The sequence below is a fragment of the Argiope bruennichi genome, chromosome X1 (assembly GCF_947563725.1).
Source record: "Argiope bruennichi chromosome X1, qqArgBrue1.1, whole genome shotgun sequence".
NCBI lineage: Eukaryota > Metazoa > Arthropoda > Arachnida > Araneae > Araneidae > Argiope > Argiope bruennichi.
Genome location: NC_079162.1, coordinates 87,686,706 through 87,708,792, shown reverse-complemented (window position 1 = coordinate 87,708,792; position 22,087 = coordinate 87,686,706). Strand labels below are relative to the sequence as shown.

General features: G+C 27.6%; 1 protein-coding gene across 2 annotated transcripts in view; it reads right to left on the bottom strand.

Annotated features, from left to right (window-relative positions):
* Window positions 1-22,087, bottom strand: part of LOC129958396 (delta-sarcoglycan-like) — a 406,890-nt gene that overhangs the window by 59,724 nt on the left and 325,079 nt on the right. For both annotated transcript variants that reach the window (XM_056070868.1, XM_056070867.1), the window contains 2 exons: window positions 12,305-12,392; window positions 1,327-1,446 (listed from right to left, as the gene is read on the bottom strand). In XM_056070868.1, the coding sequence (XP_055926843.1) occupies window positions 1,327-1,446; window positions 12,305-12,392 (208 nt within the window). The remainder of the gene's footprint in view (window positions 1-1,326; window positions 1,447-12,304; window positions 12,393-22,087) is intronic.

Below are 22,087 nucleotides of genomic sequence, written 5' to 3'. Positions count from 1 at the left end.
ACAACGTTTTTCAATAGTAAAATATAATTAACCTATCATCATTATGCTTATCTTTGCATTTACCAGTACTTCACCGATTTTAAACTATTTAATAATGCTATTCGCTACAAAATATAAGTTTACATACTTTGCCTAGGATTAATCTTCACTTTAGGGACTTTTCTATTCTTATTATTAGTTAGCAAAGAATAACACAAATTCTAATTTAATAACCATCTTCATCAAAATTGTTGGTCACTATCATACCATTGTTTACATATAACCCAGTTGTAACATATTACTAACCTAACTTCCTAATGCCTTGTTTAGCATTTACTCATATTTCATGAGTCTGAAACCACTTATTCGCTCCAAGATATAAATTTACATACTTTTCCAAGGATTAATCTCCATTTTAGGGACTTTTCTATTCCTATCATTAGCTAGCAAAGGATATCACAACAACAATTACCCGCTTCATGTAAATTGTTGGTCACTATCATACCATCATTTACATATTACCCAGTTATAACATATTGCTAACCTAACTTCCTAATGCCTTGTTTAGCATTTACCCATATTTCATCAGTCTGAAACCACTTAACAGTACTATTCTCTCCAAGATATAAATTTACATACTTTTCCAAGGATTAATCTCCATTTTAGAGACTTTTATATTCCTATCATTAGTTAGCAAAGGATACCACAACATCAAAGGATATCACAATAACAATTACTCGTTTCATCTAAATTGTTGGTAACTATCATACAATTTTGTATAAGTTACCCAGTTGTAACATATTGCTAACCTAACGTCACTATGCCTTTCTTTGCCTTTACCCATATTTTGCCAATCTGAAAATACTTAGTAGTTCTATTCCCTCAAATATATAAATTTACATACTTTCTCTAGGATCAATTTCCACTTTAGGGCCTTTTCTTATCATTAGTTGGCAAAGGATAACACAATCACAAATTTAATTACCAGATTCACCAAATTGTTAGTTACTATCATACGTTAATTTACAACGTTACCCAATTCTAGCATATTATTAACATTAACCTCTCGATATCTTTCTTTGTATTACCCATATCCGAAAATGAAACTACATAATTGTACTATTCGATCCAGGATATAAATTTAATCATCTAAACATCATCTAAATTGTTAATCAATATCATACCCCATAAGTCTGTTAGAAGGTGTAGTAATGAATTAACCAGACTAAAATTTGAGATACTTTTCTGATTTTTGAATCTTTCCTAGAGGAAGTTTTGTGATGAAAATGAAAAGGGGAAGTTATGGCTGAAAAGAAAACCTATTTAATGTCTTTAAAGACAACTCACCTGTCACTCTGAGCCGTTCGGTAGAAATCACAACTTCCTTATCGTCTGCTTGAAAAAGAGTTTCTCCTTTTCGGTTCTTGATCGTAAATTTTTCCGCAAATGACGTCATAGAAGTGGGGCCTAAAGAAAAGAAAATGCAAATCTAGGTCAGAAGAAATTTTTTTTCCACCCTCACTTTTCATACAAATGGAGTAAAGCGAAAAATTTTCAAGAATCCATGATGAATAAAAAAAAAAAAATTCTTTTTAAAAGTTTAAATGTACAAGAAACCTACAGAAAGGGGGGGGGGGAGGTGCTCTTTTATTGCTCTCTTTCTGGAAGACACATTTGAGAAAAAGCCAAAGTTTTTCAAAACATTAGGAATTTTTGATAAGCAATAGTCCTTTAATCCTTAGATATAGAAATTATCAATAGCGATAGTGTTTCAATTTTTCACGGAGGGTTTCGCAGTAAAAGTAATGCGTGCTTACTGCAGATATCTAAAATACGAAACTTAAATTAGGAAATTGAAAGAAAATGAAATCATCAGACACTAGTAATAGAGCTAGAGCATTATAAAAACAAAATAATTATAAAAGGAATTAATGCAAATTAATGAAAGTTACAGCATGAGTATTTTTTTAATGTTTCTTTGGAAATTTTTTATATACATTTCAAATTTTAGAAATTATCAAAATGTTAATTAGTATAAAAAAATCTACTGTCTACTCTGTTATGAGAAAGAAAACCATTGAAACTTTAAAATATTTCACCACAAATGAATGTAAAATCGAAGTTCCATAAAATACTATATATGATACTATAAAATATTAATTCAGTAAAAATTATTTCATTATTCAATATTTTAAATAGAAAAATTGAAACACATAGTAAATATAATTCATACTCAATATAATTCATATTCAATATTTTAAATAGAAAAATTGAAACACATAGTAAATATAATTCATACTCAATATAATTCATATTCAATATAATTAATTCATACTCAATATAATTCATTTTCAATAAAATTAACTCGTATCCTATATGATTCATTCATATTCAATATAATTAATTCGTACTCAATTAAATTAATCCATACTCAGTATAATTAATAGTCAATAAACTGCATTCATATTTAAAATATTTAATTCGTATTTAATATAATTCATATTCAATATAATTAATTCATATTCAGTAAAATTCATTCACGTTCAATATAATTAATTAATGCTCAATATAATTCCTATACAAAATAATTAATTCATATTCAATATAATTAATTCATATTCAATATAAATAATTTATATTCAATATAATTCATTCAGATTAGTAAAACTCATTCATATTCAATATAATTCATTCAGATTAGTAAAACTCATTCATATTCAATATAATTCATTCAGATTAGTAAAACTCATTCATATTCAATATAATTAATTCATATTCAGTAAAATTCATTCACGTTCAATATAATTAATTAATGCTCAATATAATTCCTATACAAAATAATTAATTCATATTCAATATAATTAATTCATATTCAATATAAATAATTTATATTCAATATAAATAATTTATATTCAATATAATTCATTCAGATTAGTAAAACTCATTCATATTCAATATAATTCATTCAGGTTAGTAAAACTCATTCATATTCAATATAATTCATTCAGATTAGTAAAACTCATTCATATTCAATATAATTCATTCAGATTAGTAAAACTCATTCATATTCAATATAATTCATTCAGGTTAGTAAAACTCATTCATATTCAATATAATTCATTCAGATTAGTAAAACTCATTCATATTCAATATAATTCATTCAGGTTAGTAAAACTCATTCATATTCAATATAATTCATTCAGATTAGTAAAACTCATTCATATTCAATATAATTAATTTATACTCAGCGTAATTTTAATTCATGCTCAATATAGTTCATTTTGAATAAAATTAATTCATATTCAATACAATTCATATTAAATATACTTAATATAGTTTATACTCGATACAATTCATTGTAATGTAAATCATACCCTATATACTCAATATAGTTCATACTCGATTTAATTCATACTTAATGTAAATCATGCCCTATATACTCAATATAATTCATACTCGAGATAATTCATCTTAATGTAAATCATGCCCAATATATTCAATATAGTTCATACTCAATATAATTCATCTTAATGTAAATAATTCCAATGTTCTCAATATAAATCATGCTCACTATATAGAAAAACGAAAATGCATACTCGGTATAATTCATATTCAATAAATCGGTATAATTTATTATCAATATTATCGGAAGGAGAAAAAATTAAAATAACTTCAAACACACGGTTTCCACAGGTTCAAGATTTAACAGTTCAAGTTCATCATTATTCAGAAAAAAATAGATCTAATTTTAAATATTAAATAAGTGCATCCATCGAAGCAGCCAGTAAACATTATTTTTTTAATTAAAAAGCATTTCTCAAATATATTTACCATACATTTTGAAACAGAAAAACATAATTAAAAAAAGTGAAATATTTAATATTTCTTAACCGGCATAAATAATCCTAAAGTGAATATTTTATACAAATACAGGCAAAATTAGAAAATCTCTACTTCAATCTGACTAATAATTGGCTAAATGTAAGAGAAATAATTATACAAGCATAAATTATCACCATGGTTTTATAGCCGTAATAATTTTAACTTCAGCCATATGGAATAGGAGAAAAGGCCCTTATTTTAGTCATAGAAAACTGAGAATATAGTATTCTGTGCTCTTAATGCTTCATAAATATCTGTGATTTACTACCAACCATTTACTGCATTTAAAGGAAAGTAGTCAAGTGAAAAATTCCAGCCTAGTGAAAAGACTTAAAAACAGGGCACGCCATTTTACTTTACTCCTCGCAAAGTAATGGATGACGAGACATTAGGAAGCCATTTTGTTTTGCCGACAATTAATGTAACCCGATGACAAGTTTAACTGTTTATCCCCTGTTCTGTAATGAATAGGCGCTGTAAATGAACGGCGTTTCTGACATGTTGCTTGGCTATTTTCTGAATTTGAACTGGTGTCTTGATTTACACCAGCTATAATTTACAATTTAGTTCGCTGAAAGCGAAGTTCTTGAAGTGTTAAGCTATTGAAACTGATTTTCTCGTTGTATACATAGAGATAATGTTCGCTATTGACGTATTTAGCTTCGAAACTGGGTTGATAACTGACTAAACATTGACTAATTGTTTTAATTTCAATGCTGCATTCATAAAAAAGTATCAACATTATTAACACTAGATTTACGGTGTGAGTCAATTTCACTTTGCAAGATTCTCTATGGAATTTTTTAAAAATATAAGTAAGTGTTTAATTAAATAATAAAATACAATACACACATACAATTAAATAATGAAAATACAATACATACATACAATTTAATAAAAGAAAATACAATACATATACAAATTCCTCAATCTGTTCATTCTTTGATTTCATATTTTTGAAGTGATATATCTAATTTTGTTGCTATAAATAAATTTGACTCATTAAATGATTTTATATCTAGTTGTTTTAAACTCATTAAACTTGCGCTAATAAAATACGACACATACATACAATTAATTAATGAAAATACAATACATATACAAATAAAAATTCCACAATCCGTTATTTCCTTGATTTCGTATTTTTGAATACGATATATTTATTTTGTTGTTATAAATAAAGTTGATTCATTAAATGACTTTATATTTAGTTGTTTTAGATAACAAAAATGCAAATAAAATACAATGCGTACATACAATTAAAAAATGAAAATACAATACAAATGCAAATTCCTCAATCCACTAATTCTTTGATTTCGTATTTTTGAAGTGATATATCTAATTTTGTTGCTATAAATAATGTTGACTCATTAAATGATTTTAAATAATAAAAATACAATAAAGACAAAATTAAATAACAAAAATAAAATACATATACAAATACAATATAGGCATACAATTAAATAATGAAAATACAATAAATATATGAATAAAAATCCCTCAATCCACTAATTCTTTGGGTTCGGTTTTTTGAAGTGATATATCTAATTTTGTTGCTATAAATAAAGTTGGCTCCTAAAATACTTTCGTATTTAGCTGTTATGAACTCATACAATTTACGTTAATAAAATACAATATATACATTACAATTAATTAATGAAAATGAAATATAAATACAAATTCTTCAATCCACTAATTCTTTGATTTCGCATTTTTAAAGTGATATATCTAATTTTTTTGCTATAAATAAAGTTAACTCCATAAATGATTTTATATTTAGTTGTTTTAAACTCATTAAATTTTCATTTTTCGTTAAAAAAATCACTACAAGCAGTTATGTGATATCTTTTAAATTCAGTTTTATCAATTTATTAATCAGTTGCATACAAAGTTTATCAATTTGATGATGCCGGTAAATGTTGTCAGAAAGAAATTGTAAAGTGTTTATGCAATGTGCGACAAAAATGACTACCTGAAATGCATTTCAAATACATAATTTAGAAGTAAAAAAGTTATTGAAAACTATTTTTTATTAATAAATGATTTATTTAAATTAGATTATTGTTTTTTTTTTTTCATATTAAAGACATAGAATTTTACTTATCTTCATAACTATTGATAAATCGTAAATTGTTTTATAACATTTGGTAAAAAATATAATAATTAGTCATAAATAATATGTTCTATGTTAAAACATTTGGTAATAAATATAATAATTAGTCACAAATAATATGTTCTTTGTTATAACATTTGGTAATAAATATAATAATTAGTCATAAATAATATGTTATATGTTATAACATTTGGTAATAAATATAATAATTAGTCACAAATAATATGTTCTATGTTATAACATTTGGTAATAAATATAATAATTAGTCATAAATAATATGTTCTATGTTAAAACATTTGGTAATAAATATAATAATTAGTCATAAACAATATGTTCTATGTTATAACATTTGGTAATAAATATAATAATTAGTCATAAATAATATGTTCTATGTTAAAACATTTGGTAATAAATATAATAATTAGTCATAAATAATATGTTCTATGTTAAAACATTTGGTAATAAATATAATAATTAGTCATAAATAATATGTTCTATGTTATAACATTTGGTAATAAATATAATAATTAGTCACAAATAATATGTTCTTTCATGTAGAATACTATAAATTAAAATTTTTATTGATAAAATCATTAGTTTTACTTAGAGAACCTTCTGAATCAGGGTAGAATATGAACTAACATTTAAAAGCAAAATTCATGCAAAATGTAGTGTTTCACGTTGAATTTTCTAACTACGAGTTGATAGAGTATTATACCCTTGGATATAATTGAATTTCTTAATTGTAATACCTTCTATTACAATAAACATCAAGTTGACTCCAAAGAAAAAGGTGATGCTACATTCGTCCACATATAAATATTTTTCCGTTGGTGGGACGTAGAAGTTAGAAGAAGACATACTCGCTCAGATGTTGTCCTCGTTATCTGACTACTGATCAAAACTACGTGCATCTCCAAACAGTCCTTACGTACCTCCAAAATGGGACGAAAATTTGATTAAACTAAACTACACCAAATGAAACCAAATCACAGATCTAAAGGAGAAATGTCTACTCCAAAGTAAAACAAATTATAAACCCAACACAAAAATAGTTTTTGAATTTTAAGATTTGGAATCTAGTATTATTTCTCACGATAAAAAGGATTTTTTTTTCTAAAAACAGATCAAAATTATGTGCATCTTCAAACAGATTTTATGTACTTCCAAAATGGGACAAAAATTTAATTAAACTAAACTAAACTAAATGAAACCAAATCGCAAAACCAAAGGAAAATTGTCTACTCCAAAGTAAAGCAAATTATAAACCCAACACAAAAATAGTTTTTGAATCTTAAGATTTGGAATCTAGTATTATTTCTAACCATAAAAAGGTTTTTTTTTCTTTCTAAAAACTGATACAAGATCGTACATCTCCAAAATTGGACAAAAATTTAGTTAGACTAAACTAACCAAATGAAACTAAATCACAGATCGAAAGGAGAAATGTCTACTCCAAAGTAAAGCAAATTATAAACCCAACACAAAAATAGTTTTTGAATCTTAAAATTTGGAATCTAGTATTATTTCTCACAATAAAAATTTTTTTTATTTCTAAAAACAGATCAAAATTATGTTCATATTCAAACAGCTCCTATGTACTTCCATAATGGGACAAAAATTTAATTAAACTAAACTAAACCAAATGAAACCAAATCACAAATCTAAAGGAGAAATGTCTACTACAAATTATAAATTCAACACAAAAATAGTTTTTGAATCTTAAAATTTGGAATCTAGTATTATTTCTCACGATAAAAAGGTTTTTCTTTTTTCTGAAAACAAATCAAAATTATGTGCATCTTCAAACATGTACTTCCAAAATGGGACAAAAATTTAATTAAACTAAACTAAATGACACTAAATAGTAAAACTAAAGGGAAAATGTCTACGCAAAAGTAAAGCAAATTATAAACACAATACAAAAATAGTTTTTGAATCTTAAGATTTGGAATCTAGTATTATTTCTAACTATAAAAAGTTTTTTTTTCTAAAAATTGATCCAAAAGCGTACATCTTCAAATAGCCCTTATGTACCTCCAAAATCGGACAAAAATTTTATTAAACTAAACTAAATCAAATGAAACTAAATCATAGATATAAAGGAGAAATGACTACTTCAAAGTAAAGCAAATTATAAACCCAACACAAAAATAGTTTTTTTGCATCTTAAGATTTGGAATCTAATAATTTTTCTAAAAGGGATGAATTATAATTATCCTATTTTGAATAAAGTAAAAATCTGCTTTAGATCTTGTCTACAGTTGCTTTTAACTATTTGAATACCTTATAGTTGTCTTAAACTATAAGCATTTATATATATTACATATGTAAATATACTTTCGCAAAAAGTGATATTCATAAATGTATGATTTTGTCTAGACGCTAAAAATTTAAAAATGCTCTAAATCTAACAATTCAGATTTTTATCATATATTCTTATATATACAATTCATTGAATAATAACTTATTGATAATTCTTCATCGAATAAAATACTTCTTTATGACTTTGAACTTTTACTTATCTTTTATCAAATCAAATCAATTGCATACTGAAACAATATTACATATTTCTGTGAACATATTTTTCTTTGAAGAATATCCGAACTATGAGAAAAATTTAAGTAAACAGACCTCGATTAAAGCAATTTCCATTTAAATAAATTTCAAGGGAGTAAACTATATCCAAATTACTGTTTATCTGTTATAAAAAACGTAAACATATACGTTACAAATAAGTCCCTCTTGAAAAATTTTAAAAGAAAATAAACGAAATACAGTTATTCATCTGTAAACAACTAGATTCAGATATTTTTATACATAATAGTATAAGAAATTCGATATTTTGGAATATTAAAATTAATCATCAAAGAGAAGTTTTTATATCAAAATGCAAGGATTTTTATATAGAAAGAGAACTGTGACCTATAAATATACAAGAAAAATTCCTTCAAACGTATTTCCTACGCTTTGCTGCTAAGCAGAGTGGAAAATTTTAGATTTGATGTTTACAGAAAATTTTAACTTTTTGCAATATTTGTGAGGCAATATAAAATTGCTATCTACTTTGATATTTAAATGTTTATTACTTCTTTTTATCACTGTTTACATTTTCTTGAACTTTCATGCATTTCTGCTTCCTATTCGAAAACATCGAAATATTCTACACAAATATTTAAGCAGTTTTCATGCTGTACTCTCAGGGAATTCATGATTTTTGATCTGAAATTTCAATATGTATGTACAGTTATTATGAATATTTTCTGTACACTAGGAATTCAGTGCATTAAAAAAGTATATGAGAACCCATTTTGTTGTTCAGTCTCAGAGATGGACCATAAAGAAAGGACAAGAGTAGAGAACAAAATAAATTTATCACCAATATGTATTATGTGAACAATTACTTTTAGTGAGCTATGTATGTACAGTCAGAATTAAAGTTATGTACAATTACAATTATTTTTCGACATAATAGCAATGAAAATTCAGGCATTTGATATGTCGGTGAACGAGGTTTCCAGTCTTCTCTCTGAAGAAGATGCCGCCCTTGGTATGAAACGAGCTTTAACGTTCCTTGAGTCTTCTTAATTGTCTGTACGTTCTTTGAGTTTTCTTTTACGGAAAGAATATGGAACAAGAATGTCTAAATATTCACTCTCTAACATTAGAATTTCGCATGTTTACCCCTTCATCGAGAACACGGCTTAGAGCCGAGTGATTTTCAACACTTCCCTAAATCGAAGAACCGATATGAAGGCTAAAGTTCCCATATTAATGAAAAGTTTCAAAAGAATATTAATGCCCATCTCACATGACTGGTGGCAACCTTTTATGAAGAGGAGATCGAAAACCTAGTCCACTGATAAGGCAAATGCCTGAATCTTCATGATGTTTATGTCGGAAAATAAATCATGTTGTACATAACTTTTACTAATGAATTCATTTTCTCTCTACTCTTATCTATTTTTATGGCCAATCAGAGGATGTAATTAAAGACTGGTAAATTTAGGTATTTTATGACCCTAGGTAGAGAACACTAAGAGACTTTTCTTTTAATACGACAGTCTATTCAGTTATATATTTCAGCTCATTTTTAACTTGTTAATGATTTATTTTAATATATTTTTTATTGTATTAACTTTGTTAATACAATAAATTGTATTAATTTTATTGTATTGCATATATATGTTAAGACTCCGACTAATTATAGTTGATAAAGTGTTTATGTTATTCTAATATTTTATCATTTATAAAATTTGTATTTCAATTTATTTGGCAACTAGAGAAATAATGCCTCTTAATCGACCTGCATGCGGAAACCTCTCAGCGTAGCTACCTTAGGCAGTTGCCTAGTCTGCTTAGTTGGAAATACACCAATGTTTAAAGATATAAATGAATAATTGCTATGATTCTAAAAAATACTAATTAAAATGATTAACATGTCTGAAAATCAATTTGCCTTCGTGATTCAGAGGTTAACTTTTGTGAGCTTGAATAGTGATATGCATCTACTGATATCCACTAATGGATCATTTATTAGAAGACATCCCATTGGTGTATCATTAACATTTGCCTAAAACAAAAAGCATTGGTATGTATGTGTCAGTTACAATTATAAAACCCAGCCGTAGTGGTCAAAAACTGTTAAATGTCCATACCGCTACAGATAAAACTGCGCTCTGCGTAAAATAGTTCTCATCCATAAACAGATCTTTTCCCATTATCGGCGATTGGATTGTTTATCAGCGTCATCGCTATCACTTTTAACCAAAGGGAAAGTGACACACAGCATACTGAGTTGGAGAACTTCTCATCTCCATGTTCGTGGTATTTATTCCCCACGGGATATGTGTGGGCCGTAAGGGAAAATTATTAAAAAATTGTGGTGATTCAGTAGTGGATCTTTCAAAAATACATCATGGCTGAAAAAAATGAGTGCAAAAATAAACAGGATAGCCTTTTTTTAAAATTAAAGTTTTATCCAGACAGAAATCATTTTGTAAAACAAAAAAGCAAAAGAAAGGCACGGCGGTAACATTCTTCAAATTTTAAACGCATCATAATATACCTAGGAATTTTTTTTTAAAAAAAAGACCCGAATAACTTTTATTTCGGAAGATCTGGGCACACACAAAAAATAGACATAGAACTAAAATAATGTAAATATAACAATAAACAACAGTTTTCTGTATTATTTATGTCCATATGCAGTCCATTTTGAATAAAGTAATAAATGCGTTTTACAAAGTACAATGGTGTAATTGAGACAAGAATAAAGTTTGTGCAAATCAAAATCAAAACCAACACCCATCTAAACTAAACTTTAGAACCATGGTTCAATTCATTATGTTTTGAACGTGTTAATATCTTTAATATTTATATAATTAGAATCGAATAACTTTTATTTCGAAAATCGATGAGAGTTTTCAGTGAACAGATTTTGATTTTTACTTAACAAATCAGTTTTAAACCCTTTTGTCCAAGGTGGCCTATTGCAGATTCTCGATTTCTTCATTCGAAATTCTAGTGACTCCTACTAGAAAATGCATCGTGTATGTGAGCCTAGTTTTACACGGAGATGCATCGTGTATGTGAACGTGGTTCTACCAGAAAATGTATAGTATATGTGGGCCTGGTTCTACCAGAAGCTACATCGTGTGTGTAAGCCTGGTTCTAGCAGAAGAGGCATCATGTGTGTGAGTCTGATTCTGCCAGAAGATGCATCGTGTATGTGAGCCTAGTTCTACCAGAAGATACATCGTGTATGTGAACCTGGTTCTAGCAAAAGATGCATCGTGTATGGGAACTTGGTTCTAGCAAAAGATGCATCGTGTATGTGAACCTGGTTCTAGCAAAAGATGCATCGTGTATATGAGCCTGGTATACGTTGAATTAAATCTCCTCCTGCTGTTCAGGAGTAAATTTAATATGCCGTTTTATGGTTGGAAAACTGCCAATTTTAAAGACAAAAAAGATTGACGTACCTTTTAGTGAAACATCTCAACTTTTTAAGAGTTATTAGAAAAATCATAGGCCTACCTTGTTTTTGAATTGACAAAAAATTGCTGGTTGCTTAATAGATGAAAACATTTGGAGGAAAAGTAATATTCCATTAATGGAAAACTAATTGCTATCAAAAATTGTTGATATCTATCGAATATATATAATAAATGCAAGATCATACTAATTAGAATTATTAGTCACTGAAATGATATTTCATTGGCTCTAATAAACTTTGAAAACTTATTAAATCTAAAGCTAAAATATTAAAAATGTTATCATAACAAAGAAAGTAAGTAAAACTCCATGCAAATAGAAGCAACTACTTACCTAGAGTAAGCCTATTGGTAATCTTTCCTTCCTTGTTCCGGGCGTTTATAGTAATGTTTCTGGAAGATTCTAATTTCAGATCTTGATCCTACAGAAGCAATTAATTATATTAGGTTCTCAAAAAAGTGTTGGGTACTTACTTGAAATGTGTGATTAAGTATAGAAGATTTAACTATTTTGTCACTTAACATAATTTTAAAAAAAACTGGCATTTACATTTAATCATAATTTTTAAAAGAACAGACATATATAAATTGTTGAGGTTAGATAATGAATAGTTTTCAAAAATAATTACATCAATATATTTTGTATATGTTTATCAATATAATTTCAATTATTAATCAATATATTATGTATCAATATATTTTGTATATAAGAGATTCTCAAAATAATCAAAATAAGACCTCCGATTTTTAAAAATATAATATGGAACACTGTGAGTTAGAAGCAATTCATTTTCAAGCTTATTTGACAACCAATAAATAATTATATTGTATTAATAATACTAGCCATGCACAAATATACAAAAGAAAATTACACTAAATATATCTGGATACCGAACATTTTTTTCCAGTGTTCTGTTACTCTCTATGATGAATAAAATATACATTGTTTTACTAATATTTCCATACAACTAATCATTCGACCCAAGATCTTTTATTTTATAACTAACAGTATAGATAGTAACTTAGAGATGTTACTACATCAGAACTCACTTTACTAAATTTAATTACTTAGTGCTGTACGAAAAGTTAATTGAAATTTCCTTTCTTTAGCGGGAAAGCATTTCAACTATTATTGAAAGGGCATTTTTGGATTCATTAAAAAGCTTATTTTTAAATTGATGTTCATGTTGGTTCGACAATACCCAAAGATATCTCTTTTGATGTACAATATAAAGAACGAAAAAATTTATTGAAGAGATTTTCTTTGTTTTTATTATTGAATATAATATAAACAAAGCTCTTTTTTATCACCTTCATTCAATGTCTATTTCCATGACTTATATCATACTTTGAAACGCACAGAAAATTTTTCACAAATTATCTATTAAAGTCATGAAATATACAATGTCATTCTCTAGTATTAATTTGTATATTTTCTACTTTACTTCACTTATTTATTATTATTATTACTTAATTTATTAATTGTATACCGATACAGCAGAAATAACTATGCTTGGAAAACAAAACTTTCTTATGATCCTTTCAAAAATGATTCGTGTTAAACCTTGCTCCCTAGAATCTTTTTCCGGTTTTAATATAATATTATTTTAAATCTTCGTAAATAATTAGGAATCGATAAAAAAAATTGAAGTAGCTCATACCAGACATACATCTCCTTAGCACTCACTGGGTGTTCGAGACAACAGAAAAGAACGATTTTAGATTTTGTGATCGAAAGGTAACTAACTTAAATCGAATTTCCCGAAAAAAAAACTTGTGTTGAACCAATTCTTTTAGATTCTAAGCGCAACAGTGTCAAGTCTCTTTTTTATTTGGTTTATCGAGGTGCTTTATTTATAGAGACTCCTTTTATTTTTCCATTTATTTATCGGTTTCCTGACACTTTACTGTAGATTGTGTATTCAAGCTGTCGCAAATGATAAATTACGACTGTCTACGCGGGAAAACGGAAAAATTGCTAATGTCCCAGCTTTTTGGGTTGCGATAATTGCGAGTATCTTTTATTTTCACTATTTGTTGCACGATACAAAGTGTTTGGATATAAAATGATATTTAGTTGTAAAAGAACTATTTTGGAGTTTTAAACAAACACCCAATACATCAAAATGTAAGAAATATTGCCGCTTCAAGATTCTTTTAGTTAGGAATTCTTTTTTACTGTACGAGACACTGGATATCTATTTTCTTACCATCTAATTAAATAACGGAAACGCATTCTTTGCTTGTCCTAGCTAATGTCAGCAAGAAATGTGAAAAATGTTTGTGAAACGTTGTTTCAAGTGGTTAAATGGCTTTCTTTTGTTCAATCTAGATCCAAGCAGTACCAAATCTACATCAAGAAAAACCATGAAGACAGCTGTTTTCATAGGTTATTGCCGCATAAAAACAGCTGTCGTCATTGACATATGGTTTTTATGTTAATCATTTAGTATAACTTTGGGATAAAAATGAAAACAAAAGAGACAATAAACCTGTATTTTAAAACATTACAACCTGAGAATTACATCAAATATTCCAGCTTACTTAACGACTCACTGATTGATAACTTCTAGAACAAGTTCACATCTTTGATGAATAAAATTTATGAATAAGTATATGCTTTTATAATTTAAAACTATAAATTTTAGCGTACATGTTGCACACAATTACATGTCAAAGTATGTCGGTATGCAACTATAGAATGTTTGTTATAAATAAATGACTACAAGACAGAATTACAATGCAGACTAGACCTAAGAAATTGAAAAGTTTTTTTTATTCAAGCTTTTGTTTCAATCATCATAATTAAAATATTCAACCATTTAACACTTATACTCTAATAAAACATTTATTTAAATCATTTTTCATCATCACACAAACATGATGATGTGTTTTTTCACCTGTCGTAACGGGCATAAGGATGATTGCTAGAATTTTCGATTGATTTTAGTAACGATATTCCTGACATTGAATGTCAACTTCTATAAATATCCTAATAAATAAAGAATATATTTTTAAATTTCATTTACAAAAAATGTGTCGAAAAAATTCGGTTTGAATTTGTTTTATATTTACAGTCACAGTATTGGCTGCAGCTGTAGAATATAGAATATTTTCCTTTTCTTCCCATAGTATAGAGAAAAGAATTCTTTTTTTTTCTCATTTTTATAGTAAAACTTTTATAATATATTTTCATAAAAAATTAATTTTCTATCACCATCTTATAAGAAGGAAACTTACTTTTTAAAAAATTATATTAGTATTTTATTTTTGTATTTTATTCTATTTTTTAAGGGAATTGCTTTTCATTTACCATAAAAGTTCTATTGTATTAAATCATTAATGTAAGATTTCTTGCAACAGTTTTAAGAATTTTTTTAGCATAACTTGTTTGATGTCTGAAAAGACAGAATTTCGTAATCGATGTTTCATTCGCGTCATGATTTGGAAGATCTTTTAGATTTTATACTGTTACAAACCTGTAATTTTGCTTCCCAGCAAGACGAATAGTGTCATCCTAAGAAAGACCGTTGTACTATCTGTCCTGTGTGTGCTGAGCGGGTGCCGTGTCAATGAACTCAGAGGTTGGCGATTAACTTGGCGATCATTTGGCGACTTGGCGTTGAATTTGGCGAGTTTGGCGACTAAATGGATACTACTGGAAAGTTCGAGAACTTTCACGATCCATCCACTAAGACCCGAGATACAGCCAGGTACGCCCTGATTGGTCTGAAGATTCTAGCCCCGCCACCCGGAACTATAAAAGACCGGCACTCAGAAGCTACGAAGAAGTCGTGTCGTGTGTATCGGAAGAAGTCGTGTGGATAGTCAGAGGCGGTGTGTGGTGAGAGTCGGAGTCGCCGACACGTAGAGAAACTGGAGGATTAGACAGCAAGAAAGCTGCTGAACTATAGCAATTAAATGTGCTGCGCTATTGCAATTGATTAGCAGTATTTGTTGTAGAAGAAAAAATTTTGTAACAATACATCTCTGTGCTTTTGATAACAGCTCAATACTTTTATGTTTTCATACCTTAACTATCAATTAACTCCATTTTGTTTAGTTTTGATTCAAAATTATAGCGTTCTGAGAATTTGTGAGGGACTGATTACAAGATTACGCAATAATTACCATAATAAATGTTGAAATGTATTAAAAAAGGAAATAATAAAATATTTTTTAAAGAAAATTTTCACTTTTATTAGTGTAGTAAAATATAAGAAATATTTTTTTTCAATCAAAAATTTTGATTGAAAAACAATAGTCAGGAAATCCAGAGGAGGCGGTAAAAATATTATAAGAGAATTAAGCCAATGAAGCAACTAACAAATATCAAAGGAAAGAAGATTCTTAAATATTTTTATAAATTTAAATAGATTACGAATATGTCCCAATTTACTTAGAATATTTAAGTCGTCACCTCACGATTTTACGATTTGGTTTTGGACTCCAGATCTCTTGCTTTCCTTTACAAATTCAAATTCATTAGTTCAAAAGCGGCTCTAAAATCATTTAATTAAAACAAGGTTTGCAGGTTATTCGCTTATTTGATTGCTAAGACCCATACAATCTAATTGTAGCACTCAATTTCTCACTGAAATGCACATCAAATCATAAATATGTAAATAACTGTTGGACTCCAGATCTCTTGCTTTCCTTTACAAATTCAAATTCATTAGTTCAAAAGCGGCTCTAAAATCATTTAATTAAAACAAGGTTCGCAGGTTATTCGCTTATTTGATTGCTAAGACCCATACAATCTAATTGTAGCACTCAATTTCTCACTGAAATGCACATCAAATCATAAATATGTAAATAACTGTTGGACTCCAGATCTCTTGCTTTCCTTTACAAATTCAAATTCATTAGTTCAAAAGCGGCTCTAAAATCATTTAATTAAAACAAGGTTCGCAGGTTATTCGCTTATTTGATTGCTAAGACCCATACAATCTAATTGTAGCACTCAATTTCTCACTGAAATGCACATCAAATCATAAATATGTAAATAACTGTTGGACTCCAGATCTCTTGCTTTCCTTTACAAATTCAAATTCATTAGTTCAAAAGCGGCTCTAAAATCATTTAATTAAAACAAGGTTCGCAGGTTATTCGCTTATTTGATTGCTAAGACCCATACAATCTAATTGTAGCACTCAATTTCTCACTGAAATGCACATCAAATCATAAATATGTAAATAACTGTTGGACTCCAGATCTCTTGCTTTCCTTTACAAATTCAAATTCATTAGTTCAAAAGCGGCTCTAAAATCATTTAATTAAAACAAGGTTCGCAGGTTATTCGCTTATTTGATTGCTAAGACCCATACAATCTAATTGTAGCACTCAATTTCTCACTGAAATGCACATCAAATCATAAATATGTAAATAACTGTTGGACTCCAGATCTCTTGCTTTCCTTTACAAATTCAAATTCATTAGTTCAAAAGCGGCTCTAAAATCATTTAATTAAAACAAGGTTCGCAGGTTATTCGCTTATTTGATTGCTAAGACCAATACAATCTAATTGTAGCACTCAATTTCTCACTGAAATGCACATCAAATCATAAATATGTAAATAACTGTTGGCGAAAGCACACAATAAAAATTTCATACCTTTCCATGAATGATATTCACTCTTTGAAACGGTTTACATATTCGCGATTACGTATGCATTATGCGATAAAAAACGCACGCAATATTTTTCGAAACTTCATTTTAATATCGTCAGGAAAATATTTATCCTTTTTCTTACTCATTTCCCTAAAGCGATTGCGCATGTTTATCTGGATAATGTTTTATAAAAATTCTGCCCTAACTTTCCTTTATAAAAAAGAAATTTGGGTAATTTTTTCCCACTAACTTTGTGATCGTAGCTATTAAAATGTCTTTACAGCCATAAATAACGTACACTTTTAAGGCCTAGGGATTTTTACGAGATTTATTACTAGGATGAAAACAGGTAAGGTACATCGTCATTAATCTTATGTCGGGATATTCTAAAAGATGATGGCGTACTTTCTGATCAGGCAGAAAGTTTAATTTTGTAAGCAGAGAACTGATAATGCAGAATGTTGTTTCTCAAGCGATGAATTTTAGAATGCCACAATTTCATGTCTAAATCCATATATCTTATAATTTATGAATTTGCAGAAAGATTCTGGATTTGCAGAAAGATTCGAAACAGCTGTGATTTAAGACAGGAAATGTCACGCAGATGTTTTAACAATGAAAGTTCTGAAGAAATAAAATCGTTTGGTTAAATGAATAACTTGGGGGAAAATTAAAATGAAGCAACAACAAGTATATTTGTAAAACTTGATATCTAGACAACTTCTGCAGATTCAATTAAATTAAATGTATATTGCGAAGTAATTTTGTTTTAGAATTTCGAATATCATGCAGACGTCTTAACAATGAAGACTTAAAACTTTTCGGTTAGATGAATGATTTATGAAATAATTGAAAGCAACTTACAACAAGTATGTTTTCAAACTTAGCACTTTTGCAGACTTCATTAAATTTATATGAATATTTCAAAGTAATTTAGTAGATTTTGAAATATTATGCAGGAGTTTTGACAATGAAATTCTTAAAGTATTCAGTTAGATGGAATGAATTGGGGAATAGTTGAAATATATATAAAACGGAAATACTTATAAAATTTGACATAAAAGTACTCTATGTACATTTCATTCAAATTAACATAAATATTACTAAGTAATTTTTTTAGATTTTGAAATGCCATGCAGGATTTTTGACAACGAAATTCTTGAAGGCTTACAGAATTCAGTTAGATGAATAAATCTTTCAGTTAGATGAATGATTTGTGGAATAATTGAAATAATAATATAACGAGAATACTTATAAAATTCGACATAAAGGTGCTGTTTAGGTCGTGTTAAAGGTGCATTTTAATTAAATTAAATTGAATATTGCAAAGTATTTATTTTAGTTTTGCAGCAAATCACTATGAAAAATGCACAATAATTTAATAACGGAAACAATTATTTACAATAACATATATAAAGAAAAACTTGAAGATTATGAAATATATAATTGCTACCGTCGCCTTCCCCTGTCTACTAAAATTCAAAATCAGCGAAAGTCAGAAATCAAAAATAAAGTAAATTGCCAGAATAAGATCTGGGTCTGTTATTAACTCATGCGTAGTAACTGCCAGCAGCAGATTAAAGAGAAAAAATATTCTACTTTGGTAGCGAGAGGATGAGGAAATAAGCATTGAATTCCGACAAATTTTGTTAAAAAAATGAATTCATTGAACTATTAAATAAATGCCTTGGTTTCGTGGAATCGTGTAAATTTGAATTTAATGCGCGGATATATATTTGTTAGAATGAGTAATTAGTATTTCGACAAGATAGAAATATTCTAAAACATTTTATTAGAAGTAGATGCAACGCAAAAGAGCGTTTAGTACTAAAATAGATTAAAATCAATGCATTACAGTAATAAAATATTCGACGCAATCGAAATTATCAATAAAAAGTCTAATTATTATCAAATTAAATATAAATATAAATGATGCATATTTCGTTAAATTTAAAATATCTTAAAAATTACTCAGAGTACTTAATTTAAAATGAATTACCTTAAATAAACCAGAATACCATCATTTTAAATATGAATAAGTCCGCATTTCGTTCAATTTATGAAGAATGTAGAGTTTTTCTAAACGAAAACATATTTAAAACTTAAGCTTTAAAAGGTATATTTATCAAAATTGGCCAGAGGATAATAGCTGTAGATTGCAGTAAAATTGAATTAACAAATTCGAATTGTCGCGAATTACTTAAGATTAGCAATCAAAAATTATTATAGTGTTTCATAAAGGCTAAGGAATAATAAATAATGATTAATGCACTAGCTCTCATTTACTTGTCATTATAATTTAATTGTCTGTAAATGGATAAAAACTATGTTATTTAGGTGTTTATTTTCGTGAATTCATATCGCAAATATGATCAAACATATTGTTTAATTTTGCGGTTAAAAGATCAATAATTTAAATGTTAAAGCTTCAAACATAAATACATGCTTATAATTTACGATAAATGCATCAGATTTCTGCAAATGCAGAGAACTGCAAGCAGGTTTGTTTTGTTTTTCTAATGAAATTACGTTTGAAATGTGAAACTGTTTTTGAAGCTTCATAAATAAATTTGCCAAACTTTTTAAACAATTGGACTACAACATTTCAATTTTTGTGCATAAATGAAACAAATTTATAGCGTGCATGTTTAAGAAGTTTGACGGGCAGTTTTTTTCCCCTGAGATTTCCAAAGGCAAATTAAAGAAGCAAAAATATTAAAAAAGTGTTTTATGTAAAAAATGACCTCGCAGTAAAAGTTTACGTATAAATGTTTACATTAATGCTGCAATTTACGTATAAATGTTATTATTAAAATTAAAGAAATATCTAAAATTATATATGTAGCAGATGTAAAAACAGTTCTGTTACTGGATAAAAAAATTATAGAGTAATATTAATAGTAAGTGGTATCATGGGGTTTATTTAACAAAAATTGCGATGTTTTAATTATTTTTGACTCGTACATTTGATAAAAGCAGTAAAACTAGTATTACTAAAATTAATACATTAATAATTTATTATTTTCAGGTACTGCATAAAATAAAATGCATATAGACAAGTCGTCATACATGATTTTGCATCATTTGTTGAACACACATTTCTGATATATTCATTTTCAAATCTATATTTGCGTTGCATTCTGTATTTATGTTTTAAAAAAAAGTGTTCCGAATGTGGCATTTTTGCTTGATTTTGAATAGTTTTTAATGTAAACATTATATTATGAACAAGCAAATGGACAGCTGTAAATGAAAGTTGTAGTTTTGTATGCAATAAACATTTTAAAGGTATTCTTAATAAAAATATTTATTACTATTATTTTTAAACACAAACTTTGTCCTTTTCTGAATAAAAGATATATATGCTTGTCGCAATTATATTATTTGAATATTTTGTAAATGTTTCCCTTTATTTATCCTAAATATAGCTTTACGCAACTTTTGAGAGTCGTTTGCTTCCTTTAAATTATCGTCTGCTGTCAACTATTTACAAATTATGTTTAATTTTAGAACTAACAGTTAACAACGTATTCTCAAAAATAATTTTAGTTGAAATGTAAATAAATCTAGTCTTTATAAAGTAATACAAAGTATTTTTAAGTTCTCCTGTGGTGGGATTTCCATATTTTTCATAAAACTATGACAATCGTCGTACAGACGAAGCTAAAAATTAATGATGGGATATTTAATGGAAGATGAAGTACAGTTTTTAAATCGAACTCATAACAAATTCAATGCTTAAAAATGTAACTAAATTATTGAATTAAGTCATTCTAAAAAATAAAAGAATAAGAGAAAAGAAACCGACAGTTTAAACAATAGGCAACGTTTATTACAATATAGTTATATCATCGATTATGGTTTTTCTATTTTCTGTAGATAAATAAAGTTATTCATGAATTTCCCGCGAATTCAACGTAAGCATCAACTAATTAAAAAGACTGACTACTCTCAACTGAGGAATTGTTTCTATTCTGTCTGATGAACTAGTGCTACCAGGGAAAAACTAATTGAACCGAATATCGATCTCGGAAAAGAATGCTCCTTCATTTGTCAGTTGTTCCTTAGTGTCTAGATTTTTGTACCGTCCTAACAAGGTGATTGTATCTGGGCTCTCAACGAAGCTACTAACCTCTTTAAGTTATGATTCCAAAAGGAGCTCAATTCCTAAGCATTATTGTTTAGCAAATAGTATTTTAAGCATTTGTTTTTATTCGGATTTTTTTATTTATTATGGCAGCAGAGGTGGTGGTTTTAAATTCGCTATAAGAGGTATAAATTTATTTAAAAGGGCATGAAATAAATAAAAAAGAGCACAATATTAGTAATTTGTGATAGGCATATATATATTTTTATGGAAACATGCACAAGTATGCAATAACGGCAATATTTGAAAATATGGCACGAAGCTTATAGTGAATATTTGCAATATTCTTTTGCATGCACAACTTCTTTTTCTCACAGCATGATTGGCTTTCCCAAAGTTACTAATCTACAGTTATATTAT